General features: G+C 53.8%; 1 protein-coding gene across 1 annotated transcript in view; it reads right to left on the reverse strand.

Annotated features, from left to right (window-relative positions):
* Col27a1 (collagen type XXVII alpha 1 chain) overlaps positions 1 to 12435 on the reverse strand; it is a 119096-nt gene that overhangs the window by 17202 nt on the left and 89459 nt on the right. The window contains 7 exon segments of the mRNA XM_032903081.1: positions 136 to 192; positions 2450 to 2503; positions 3229 to 3282; positions 4169 to 4276; positions 4365 to 4418; positions 8215 to 8322; positions 11285 to 11338. Coding sequence (XP_032758972.1) covers positions 136 to 192; positions 2450 to 2503; positions 3229 to 3282; positions 4169 to 4276; positions 4365 to 4418; positions 8215 to 8322; positions 11285 to 11338 — 489 coding nt within the window.

Consider the following 12435-nt stretch of genomic DNA (forward strand, 5'->3'; position numbering starts at 1 on the left):
CTGAATGATAGGGACAATGGATAAACATGAGTCACACCTTCCGTGGGTTCTCAGCAGCCTAGTCTTGTCCAGCCTGTGCCTGATCACATTGAGAGGTCAAGGGCGGAGGGGGTGGTGGACAGAAAGGGAACTTACCTGCTCTCCTGGTGGCCCGGGGGCCCCCTCAGTCTTGCCATCCTCGCCCTGTTCCCCCTGTGGACACCACAGAACCAGGATTAGGCAAAGGCCACTCTGGGAGTTAGTGAACTGCAAGCCAGAAGGCACTTTCCTCAGGGGTGGAGGCCAGTCTCTGTAGGCAGGCAGACTAGGAGACCAGCGGTCAAAACTGTCATTGTAGGTAATAGTGGCAAGTGTCCACGTGCCACATGGATGCTTAGGGCAGGCTGAAAGAGGAGCAGAGACTACAGTGGAGACCTTAGGCCTTGGTCCAACTGTGGGGTGAGCTCTTGGCAGCTATGCAAATGGTTAAATGCAGCTGCACAGGACAACAGGATCTCAAAGTCTCAGAACAAATGGTGTCACCTCTCTTGGGAAACCCTTCCGGACAAAAGACGCTAACCAGGGTACTCTGAGGTGCTTGCTGCCCACAGGATTGGAAGGAGCCATGAGGAACAAGAAGAAGGAAGAGGTCAGCACTGAGATGCACTCTGGCCAGTCTGACCATTGGTGCCTACCCTCGGCCAGCTGAGGGTTCCCACGAACAGCTGCTAAACGCAAATGAGATCCAACCTGGGGCCACCCTAGAGGGTAGGACTCTCTCCCCTCCTGCCCACACTTCTGATCAAACTGCGGGTGGTGTCAGGGTTTATCAGTCTTTTGTTAGGCTTTTTAGGTTTGTTTTATATATTGTCTTATAGATTCTACAGCAACCCTGGGATATTGGAATATTTCCCATTTTATAGAATAGGAAAACAAGGCTGAGGAACCTGGTGGCCTAGTTTTAAATCTTGCCTCCTCCATCTGGCTACCTGTACAGACAAAGACACCTATGTACAAGTGCAGGCTGGCCCACACTCTGTGTCGAGTTCTGGCTAGAGGAATAGGGCTCAGTAGCTCCCTTCACCTAGTAGCTGACCCCTATGTACCAAGAGGCTAGGGTTCTCTGCCTGTTCTGTATAGCAATGACAGGGAATTCCTGGGGAAAGAGCATGGCTTCCACGAATCTCTCTTGCAACTCACTCCTCCTCCTCCCAGCCCTGGCCAGTCTGTGGCCAGCTGCTCACTATGGGGCAGTCATGAGCCACACAACATTCCCTTCAACAATGAGCTATGCATGCGACAGAACTCCTAGTGTATTATGTCACCTACAGATGCCACAGCCCTCTACTATATGTCAATCCATGTCCTGGGGATTACCTCTGACCCTGGGTGGTGGCACTTGGGGCTCTGTCTCCACTGGCCCTGGAGTTTTGTCATCCCTGGCAGCCTTAGGATGTCTACAGAGAGCGTGCTCCCTACAGCCTGTCAGGGACCAAGCCAGGGCCTGGGACACTGTACTTATAGATCTGAACTCATGCAGGCAGGAGGAGAGGCTCAAGGACAGCATGCTAAGTCAGTGTGACTCACCACAGCGGGACTTAGTTAGTGGGAAGCTGAGTCAGCAAAAGAAAGGCTGTTTGGGGAGGCCAGGGACAAGGAGAAAGGGTGCAGCCTGCTAGGAGGCTTTCCAGAGATGAGGAGGGGGGAGGAAGGGGAAGAGGGGGAAGAGGGAGGAGGAGGGGAGGAGAGGGAAGAAGGATGGGGAGGAGGGGAGGAGGAAGGGGAAGAGGGAAGGAGGAGGAGACAAGGAGAGGGGAGGGATGGGAAAGGGGGAGGATGGGGGGAGGAGGGGAGACAGGGGAGGAGGGGGGAAGAAGGATGGGGAGGAGGGGGAGGAGGAAGGGGAAGAGTGGAAGGAGGAGGGAGACAAGGGAGAGGAGGGGGAAGAAGGATGGGGAGGAGGGGGAGGAGGGGAGGAGTGGAAGGAGGAGGGAGACAAGGGGGAGGAGGGAGGACACGGAACCCAGAGTTCTGGTTCCAAGCCTACTGGGCATCACTGGAGGCATGACCCAAAAGCCTTTACACCTTTGGGCCCTCATGTGCTCCATGCTGTGAACAGTGTTCACACCCAGCCAAGCTCCTCCCTGCACCCCTCCCTGTAGTTTCTCCCAATTCCAGAGCCCTCGTGGAAGGGCACGCATCCCTGGGGCTCTCCTCCTGAGCCTTTTCCTTCTTCAGTGTCCCTCATCCCCATGCTAAGTGAGCTCCCCATGGGTAGTTCCAATGCTCCCCTTCACAAGCATGAGGAAATAACAGAGACTTGGTCGTGACACGTGACACAACTCTTCATTTCTGCCAGGTGACCCTAAAGCCATGAGTGCAGGGATGCCATGAGCCCCCTGCTCAATGCTACCCCATAGCCCCAGAGCTGACCTTAACTCTAGCTACTGCTTAGAGATGTAATACCTACCTTCTCGCCTTTGGGCCCGGGAGGCCCGAGAGGTCCTGTGATGCCTTTATGCCCCTGCAGGCAAACAAAATGGAGGGAACGGGAACAGATTTGAGGATGCAGGAGACAGATGACAAAGGACAGGGACTCAGATGGGTTCAAGGGACAATATGAGGATCTCATCCCCGCCCTATACCTCTCCAGGCCCTGGTTTTCCACATGCCTGTGCCAACTTGGCTAGTCGGGCCCTACTTGGCAGCGTTATGGGCAGAGGCCATCCAGCCACTGCGGGTGACTCTGAGCCTGCACCCCCTCTCTAGTCCTCCCCCCAATCTCTTTTGTTCTCTCTTTCCTGTGTGTCTCCTGCAGTCCCTGGGTCTGGCAAAAGCCACTAAGGCTGGGTGTGGTTTCCACTCCCAAAAGCAAGAAACTGCCAGGCCCGGCCTGCGCATGTGTTCACCGACCACTCTGAGCTCCCACTCCTTTCTAACCAAGCCTGTCCTTTCTGAGCCTTCATCTCCTGAATGTGTATGGAGGATCTGGGCGCACGATGCTCCCTCTTCAGGGACCTGCACCCAGCCTGCAGGGAGGACTCCAGACCTGGGGAAGGCACTGACACTCTCTCTGCCCCTTCATTCTAATTCTACCCTTGCCGCACCCTAACCTATGGGTCCAGGAGTCCCCTGAGGAGGTTATGGGACCCACATCTCCTCCCCTCTGGTGGGAAGGACTGAGCTCAGCATGCAGGGTGAGAGCTCCAGAGGGTGAGAAGGAGATTTCCCTAAATGTGTGTCACTTACATTATAACCAGCCAATCCTGGTTCTCCTTGGGCTCCCATCCGTCCTGGAGCACCCTAGAGAGGAGAGGACACTTGCTGGTATATAGAACATCTCCCACAGCAGGACCATGACAGTGACTCCCTCCCCCGACTCCAGCCACTCAGCTCAGCAGCCGTGCACCCATAGGATGTCTTGAACCAAGGCAGACAAGGCAGAGGCAAGGGACCCCCTCCCAGGCCCTCCCTTCTCTGTGATCCTAAGGTTTATGAAGATGGATGTTTTTCAGAACCTTACTAGCCGCTGAGCTGGCTGCTTTACTGCTCAACCTTCTGAGATTTCCAGTTAAATAAGTATTACTAAGAAGGGGGTTTCCCCTACTCTGTCTTCTCCAGCAAACTGCTGCCATTACCTCAGTCTGGATTCCAGGTGAAGCACTGTCTAATGGACACTACTGTGCATCTTCCCAGCTTTTATCCACGACATCACACGTGTGGCAGGAAACCACCGCGGTGAAAGCTTTTACACCACCCAAAAGGGTACTGCGCCATTTGCTCAAAAATGCCACAATCCCTCCTCTGCTCCCTGATGGAGTCTTCTCTCACCTCCGCTGTCATATCCTGGGCTCTGCCTCACGATAATCTAGCAGGGCCCTAGGACTCTCTCTCAGCCATTCAGAGACCTGCAGCTCCTCATCCTGTACCCAGGGCTCTGGATCCTTCTCCACCCCTTGAGTATTTTATCAGGCAGTGTCCACAGAAAGCACCAGGGACCTACTGCAGCCTGTAGTTGGCAAGATGTGCTTTGCCATGACTGTGTGTATTCCCCAAAGGGATCTGTGATAGCAATGAGGTGTCTGGGACAGGAATTCTAGGGATTCTGTAGCAGTGGGGTGGGTGGTTCTTATAGGGAAGCCAACAGCCCTCCCTAATCTCGTTCTCTTCCCGTGGCCCAGATCCTTACCATTGGTCCTAGGGTGCCCCGGGACCCTTTAGGACCTGGGGTGCCAGGGGGGCCAGGGTCTCCAGGGATGCCCATCTCTCCCAGCTGTCCTTGGTAGCCCTTGGCACCCTGCAGAGAGAGGGCGGATCAGCCTGTGGCTGCTGGCCCAAGGAGATGAGTTGGGGAGGGATGTGACCCTTGAAGGCGGGGGACCTACCTTAGCTCCCCTCTGGCCCTTCTCACCCTGACTGCCAGGCTTCCCTTCACGACCCTGGGAGGACACAGAGGCAAGAGCAGGAGAAATATATTTTAGGACCAAGGGAACCAGAGCAGCTCCAAGAAGCAGCCTCGGGAGCTGGACACCTGGCCCTAAACCCACAGTGCCGTTCAGTCCCCGTGCTGCGCAGCCTTAGGCAGAACCTTACTTCCTGGTTGGCGTCTTGGTCTGTGCCATGGACACAGCAGCATCATAGAGCTTAAGGATTCAGCTTGGTGACACTGGCACATTCATAGCAGTGTCACTCAGAGCAGCCACCCGTTTGGAGTGTGGAGGAGACTTCTTCAAGCACAGGGCTCTCCTGCTGCCTCCACCATTGTCAGAGGTATGTGCAGCGCAGGGTCGCCTGTCTGCACTGAGATCTCCCTTTGGCTGGCATTGTTCCGTAGGAATGCCCTTTGCGGACAGCCATCCCGATTCCTCAAGGAGGGCGTGGCCCAGGTGCCACTGGTGTGCAGTCGACTCTGATACAGTCACCCGGTGGTCTCCCCCACTCCCAGTCACTGCCATACAATCCCTGGGGAGCCTCCTCACAGCGAGCATCGTGCTGGGACCCAGGTAACGTCCCCTCCCATCCCCTCTGTCCGTCTGCACATTTTCTGAAGCCTACTCACAGATCAAGTGACATTTGAGCTGGGGTGTCAGAGGGCAGATCTGAAAATTTTAGTCCAGAAAAGAGAATTTAAAAGGTCCTTTTAAAATGATTTTAAATCTTAAATTTTTTATTCTTTTTAAAAAATTATTTAATTATGCTTTCATTTATTTATTTTTCGCGTGTGTGAGGGAGCGCATGCCACAGGGAAGATATGAGGTCAGAGGACAGCCTGTGGTAGTCGGTTCTCGACTTTCGCCATGTGGGTTCCAGGGATTGGACTGCGGTTGTCAGGCTTGGCAGCAAGCACCTATACCAGCCGAGCCACCTCCTGGACCATTAATGCTCTCGAAATATTGACACTATGCTGAAAGACTATTTGGGACCTCCTGGGTTAAAGAGATGTCACTTCCATGCACCTGACTTGTTCATTTCTCCCTTTCAAGTACTCACTGGAGGACTTTAAATTATACACATGACTCTCTGTCTACCACACAGCACCAGCCAAGCGATGCTGCTTTGTCAGTGATAAAACGCTGGCCATCCTGTGACCCTCTCCACAGCTTCTTAGGCACAGTGTCCTGCTTCAATGTGACTCTCAGAACTGGTACAGGGGAAGGGGTTGGAACCAGGCCCCTCCCACTGTACTCCCACTGTAAGCACACTGTTGGGGGCTGGGGGGAAATCCTAACATCATCGGACTACCTGGAGGCTAGGGCTGGGGCAAGAAAAGAAGCTTCCCGCTGTGTCCTATCACAGGTAGGCGGAGTCAACTACTGCTGGGGACACAGCTAAGAAACGGGTTTCTAGGCAGTTTGGTCATTGTTTGCGCAGCCAAGAAGTTACGGGAAAAAAAAAAAAAGATGGCATCACTAGTCTGCATGATCTTACATGACCACTGGTATATGTGCCATCCCCTTGAGGACGAAGTATCGTCACATAGCGTGTGACCGTAGTCACATTTCTAGAAAGGCCCTGGTGGCTTATAAAATGCTATTTGCAAGTAATCAGCTGTCTCCAACCCACGGAGCACAAAACATTCCTTGGGCAGCCACAAAGCCAAAGAAACCCAAACACAGAGCTTGTGCCCACAGCCCAGTGTGCACGTAGGCCAGAGTGACTCTGCCAACCTTGGCCTAGGAGAACTGTGAGGGACCACGGGACATGAATCTCTCACATCGCTGCTATGGCTACCACAGCCACGAGACCAACGGCAGCCACTGCCAGCAGCTTCTACATACTTTCCCCTCCAAACTTCCCGATTTCTGTGCGTTCTTGTGAAGGGTCATCTCGCTCAGTGTTTCTCCTCCCGACGCTCTGGTGTGTACATGTGTCTGAGTATGCAGGTACACATGCCTGTGTGTGCATTCGTGGAGGTCAGAGGACAGTGTATGTCCTCCTTTATGGCTCTCAACCTTTTCACCTGGAGACAAGGTGTGTCACTGAACCAGAAAGCCGTGTCTCGGCTATGCCAACTGGACATCAAGCTCCTAGGATCAAGGTCCCACAGCACTGAAGTCACCAGCACACAGTGGCCATGCCCAGCTGTTCAATGGATGCTAAAAATCCAAACTCAGGTCCCCACGCTTGTGCAGCAAGCCTCTATCCACTAGACCATGCCCCCATCTCCCTGCTTTCTCCTTATAACTGAGAACACCAGCGTTGGGAGATGGGCAGCTGTTTGCCTGACGCATTGAAGGAGGGTTATTCAAGCCAGGAACCCAGGTCTGACCTTAGAACTCAGGATATGTCCTGGTCTGTTGCTCCCCCATTCTACAGCAGAACCACACGCTCGCCGAGAAAGTGGCCGTAGGACTTTAGAACTCAAAATAATCTTGGCACACATTCTTTCTAAATTTTCAACATAGTAAGACTGAAGCCAGAGTGGGCTAGAAGCCACGGCAAAGGTACACAAGGGAATAGTGAGGTCAGAACCATCCCTTCCTGCTAAAGCCCTCCTTAGCCACATCTCCAGGGCTGAGGAAAGCAGCAGAAGGCGGGTCTGACAGGCACCCCCTCCTGCACTCTTGGGCTGGGCAGTGACCTCATCCCCTTGCTTCTGAGGCCTATTAGCACTTCAACTCTATTTTTAGGTAACAAATACTTTCCCACGGCCAGTATGTTGCTGGCTAATCTGGATCCCTCCCAGACTGGTCACTTTAACACTGAAGAGCTGTCGGGAGCAGGCTAGAAGAAGCACGGGCTGCTGAGCCCACTTAGTAGCAAGAACCTGACTTGGAGGGGTGGATGGTAGGGAATTGTAGAATTGGGCTAAGGCCAAGGCTGGCTCCGAGCAGACACCTGCAGGCCTGACACTCTGGTGGCTTGTTGCAAGGTGGCAGGATTCCAGAGTCCTGCTCCATACACACCCTTGGCTCTGTCACACATTAAGCTCCAGGCCATCAGGCAAATACCCGAATGCCCTACCCACCATCCCATCTGTCCTTGCCCTCACAGCCTGAACAGGCTCTGAAGTCCAGTGAGTCTACTGCAGACAGACAGGATGTACATACAGGGGTTCAAATCCAGGCTCTGCCGTTTCTTACAGTGTGGCCTGGGCCAGGTTCCTTTAACTGTCTGAGTCTCCCAGCCTTCAAGGATGCTAGCTAATTAAGGAACAGCCTAGAAAGCACTAGGCTGTTTGCTGTCTGCAAACACTGGGTCCCAGGGCCCAGGGAAGATACTCATAGCGTCCGTGGTCACGATTGAATAAACTTCTACCAGGGTGAGGGGCAGAGCTGTCTTTTCAGTCAACAATGTGTGACCTCTCTGGTGTCACGTAAGGAAAACAAATGTGGATGACACAAGGTCCCGGTCTCCTTGGGGACTCTGAATGACTCTGAAAGACAGAGACCTAGTTCAAGGTCAGGGATGGCTTCCAAGGATAGGAACTGTCTGTCTGTGAGGACAACAGGAGGCACACAGGGGTATAAGATCAGGAAAGAAGGCAGAGGGTGCTCAAACGGGAGGGGCAGGTACAAAGACCCAGGAGCAGGACAAGCTCATCCTAGGAGACAAGAAACCAGGCTGGGTGTGGAGCTGGATGAATGAGGTTACAGGGCCAGAGGGAACAGAGGGTTTCCTGAGGGCACAGGAGGCCACAGGGAAGCTGAGTAGGGGGGTGACAAACTAGAGAATCTCAGGAGGTCTGAACACATATGAGCATCCCTCACCCAGCACCCCATGCTGTACACTCACCCGGACACCAGTGATGCCTGGGGGCCCAGGGAGCCCCTCCTCTCCTTTCAGCCCTTCCTGGCCCTTTTCACCATGTTCACCATCAGGACCTGGGTCACCCCTGTCCCCCTGGGTCAGAGGGCAGGATGAGGAGAGAGAGAGAGAACATCAAAAAATCATCAAAAGCCTTACACCTCTGGCATCCAGGTAGTTGTCAACATGCCTTCAGTACTGGAGTCAGCCCCACCAGAGCCTTTTCATGCAGGCACTCATTTAGTATTTGCTACCAATGGGGAAACTGAGGCAGAGCTAAGACAAGCCAGTTGGCCCCAAGTGCTACCATTTGGAGTACAGCTAATCTGCAGCTGGTACCAAGTCCTGGAAAATGGGGACCCAAGGGAGGAGTTCTTGTGGGTACAAGAAGGTGTAGCAAGGACTCCCTGAGACTGAGGACTCTAAGAGCCTTTCCTATGAAGCTCCTGCATGGGCTTCAGGACCCTAGGCTCAGGCATTTTGGGTTCTCCATGGCGCTAGTTTTGCAACAAATCATGGGTTGCAAAACCAGTGGAGGGAGTGTGGCTGTGTGTACTCTAGCTCTCCATGCTAGCTTCACCATCTTTCCCTCATGCCCCTGGCAGAGCTGAGCTCCTCCAGGGCAGGGTGTGGGCTACAGTTCCAGCAGTGGCTGCAGGGCCAGGGAGTGTCTATCAGAAGCCCATCCCCAAAGGGATGATGGGTGTGGACCTTGCAACATGTCGGCAAGGCCTTACTGTGACTGTTGCAGGTCCTGAGAAAGAGGGCTGAGGGTCCCATTGCGAGAAAGGGGAGGGCTGGGATTCAGGCTGACAAGGAACAGTGCTGACAACTGCACGCAGGGCACAGAGCAGCCGTGGGAGAGGGGCAGAAGGAACCTGGGTTGGCCTGGCCAGGAAGAGAGACTCAGGATACAGATGTGGTGGCTGGAGCCTGACCTTCGGGGGAAATGAGGCTGGCATGTAGAGTGGTAGGTACTTTCCAGCTTGGCCTGGGGGACGGCTGTCGGTGTCACATGACAGAGGACAGCTCGAACTGAGGAACAGGCCAGCTTAGAGCAGAGCTGGGCACAAGGTTTGCACGGTCCCTTTCCACTGAGCTTGTCAGAGTCCAGACACCGCCTGGCACAGAGACCTGCTGGCCCAGACCCCGCTCTCAGACTCCCCTGGCTCGAGCACTGTGCTCCTGGCTTGTCATTCTGGCCACCTGCTGTCTCACTTGTAGGCTGGTTGCTCCAGGTAGCCAAGCTAGGCCCAGGGTCTGGCCGGAACCAGTCTCCAGTGACTGTTCATGGCCTGACTCCCACACAGCTGGAAACGGGGTGCTGTGGGGCCCATGAGAATGGCCTGTAAGGGTCCCTGGAGACCTTTGGAATCCTTGATATCTGCCAAGGCTCAGAGAGCCTTCTGGGTGGCCTCTCTCAATCCTCCCAGTCCACAGATGGAAGAACCGAGCCCATGGATAGGCAGGGAGCTGAGCTCAGGGGACCGAGTCCCACTCACACTCAGATCACGATCCTGTAAGTGCTCTTAATCACTCTGTAACTCCGCCAGTTTGCTTGTTCATAAGTGGGCTTCTGTATAGATGGAATATGAGAGGTCGTGCACCTCACTCAGCACAGCCTGTGGCAGTGTGTACTGAGGGTGACTGCCACCACGGCTGCTATCAACAGAGATGCTGCACTCGAGAGGACTGTGAAGTGCTGCGTCCATTGGAGAAGCAGCCGACTGCACAAAGGACGTGAAGTATAGGAAGCAGTCTCTCCAGGACCACTCAAGGGTCAGGAAGGTGTTAAGCATCCGAGTGACCACTCTAGTCCAAGGACAATGGTGTGATTGGCTCTGGAAGCCAGAGGCAAGAGTTGTCAAAAGCAGAGGTAGAGCAACTGTGCAAAGCCTGAACCTGCCCTCCTGCCCCTGGGGTAGAGACTCCAGGAGAAAAGTGGCCATGTAGAAAGGGATGAGGGGGCTGTGACCCAGGCCTCCGTTTCTAGCTGAGAACCTGCTGGAGCAGCCTGGATGAGCTAATTCGCAACAAGTCCTTAAGGTGTGCCAGCATCAACATTTCCTACACACACAGTGCTTGTGCATTAGGCCTGTTGACCACTGGATGTGGCCAGCACCTGGCCAATGAGGGCTCTCAACTGATTGCCCCTGTGGCAGCAGAGATGGGGCTAAGAGCAAGTGGATAAGTGGCCGACAGGGGGCGCGCTTTCACTTGCAAGGAAAACAGAAGCGCTGACAAGGCACCCAGGGAAGTGTTCTCTGGTCCCTGGGTGACTGTGAGGAGGGTAGGACATGCGGGCCTGGCTCTGCGGTTGGGAAATTGAGACTCAGAAAAGCAGAGGTGCTTCTGTGAGATCTGTGGAGGGCAGGTAAGAGGGGAGATACAAGACAGCTGGAGTCAATTCGGGGTTATGGCAAGACCAGTCATCATAGAGAAAGCCTACCGGCGAAACAAGGTTCAGAAGGAGTCTGGGACAGGTCTGATGCTGAGGGAGGGGCTGTGCCTACTTGCAGTTTCTCATCACCCGGAGCTCAGTTGAGACCCCACAGCTCCCATAGGGAGCAGTAGTGCCCACGGAAGCATCTGCGATTGGCTGATCCTTCACCCACAGCCAGACTCTGAATCCTTGCTTTCCCGAGAGCCTCATTTTCCCCTTCTTCGGATTGGTTGTTGGGTATACACATCCTGGGCTGTGTGTCTACAGCAAGCTTTTACCTTCTCTGAATCTGTTTCCTCATCTGAAGATTGAACTCTGCTAGCATCAACGACGGAAGTGACTCAGAGGGAGCAGCATCAATTGTACCTGGCACCCTTGGGACTAGCTCCTCCTGAGTGCTGGCTTATGGACACCTTGTGATGATAGGAACTTTTCAGATCTTTAAGTGTGTTTGGAAGGGGATGAATATAAAAGCCCCAGGTAGAGCAAAGTCAGCCCTGGAACCCTGCTGATCCCCCCACCAGCCTCCACTAGGGAGGACCTGCTCTTTCAGCGCTCTGTGGGAACTAGAGCAGGGTTAGAGGCCATTCCCAAATCCTGGCCCAGACAACTCACCTTCAGCCCATCTGGCCCCACCGGGCCAAGGTCTCCCTCGAGGCCTGGCTCTCCCTGGGAGAAAAAGATGGAGAGGTATTACTGGGTAGGAATGCAAGGGTCATTCCCTCCCTCCGGGGGTGGGGGGTGGGGTCAGGAACCCACTGGTTCCCAAAAGCTGAACATGTGAATTTCTGTGGGACAGAAGGGTCACAGAGCCTTATGGACCAGGTACCCTGCTTTACTGGTTGAATTGGGGAAGCCAGTGTGGTCTGGTGGGTAAGAATGGTTTCTGGCAAATGCCAACCTCAGCATCACTGGTGCTTCTGTAACCTCAAGTAGGATCTTAGCTTCTATAGGAATCCCTTTCTTGTCTTGTGGAAAACACAGCTAACAGGGAAGGAGATGACCCACTCATGGGTGGTAGCCACCTGAGACCTCCTTCTGAGAGCTGGAATAAGTGTTCCTGGAACCCCATCTCAGATGAAGAATGTAAGGGTAAATGGTAGACTTGGGTAGGCAAGTTCTAGAAAGATGCTAAAATGCCAAGGCCTGCCTGGTGTCCCTGTTGGTCCTTCCAGCACTAGAAATCCCCAGTTCTCCAACCAGCTGCCACCCTAAATTAGCATCTCCCTCTGGTTTTAGAATTCAGAGCTGTCCAGAGGCAGAGCTAGGAGGGGACCCAGGTTGCAAATCTATGAATGGCAAAGGTGTGACAAGTGAGCAGATTCTGCTCCTCTTGTACCCATGGTAGACATCAATAATCAATCCACTAGTACATCAGCTCCGTTAGAGAGGCCTTCTGTTACTACATGCTCCCAGACTAAGAAATGTGCCTAGTACACAGTGGGTGTTAGGGGAGTGCTCATCTGCCTCTAGTCTGAGTCTACATGGGGCCTCAGGACCTTTCTAAACACCGTGTTCTAAGGAGATTCAACTGATCAAGCTTGGTGGCCACACATGGCTAGCATTTTAAAGCTCTAAGCTCTCATATGCTGCCCTGGGGCCTTCCCTCTCACTTTCCCTTACTTGTAGAGTCTATGGAGACTGAGCATGGGGAGCGTGAAGCATCACAAGGAAGACAAGATGGAGGCTGAGGAGATGGGGTGAGGACCTGGTGCCCCTGGAGACTGACTGCACCAACTCGCTCACCTTGAGGCTTCCCTGCCCCA

Source organism: Rattus rattus, chromosome 1, assembly GCF_011064425.1.
Source record: "Rattus rattus isolate New Zealand chromosome 1, Rrattus_CSIRO_v1, whole genome shotgun sequence".
Lineage (NCBI taxonomy): Eukaryota > Metazoa > Chordata > Mammalia > Rodentia > Muridae > Rattus > Rattus rattus.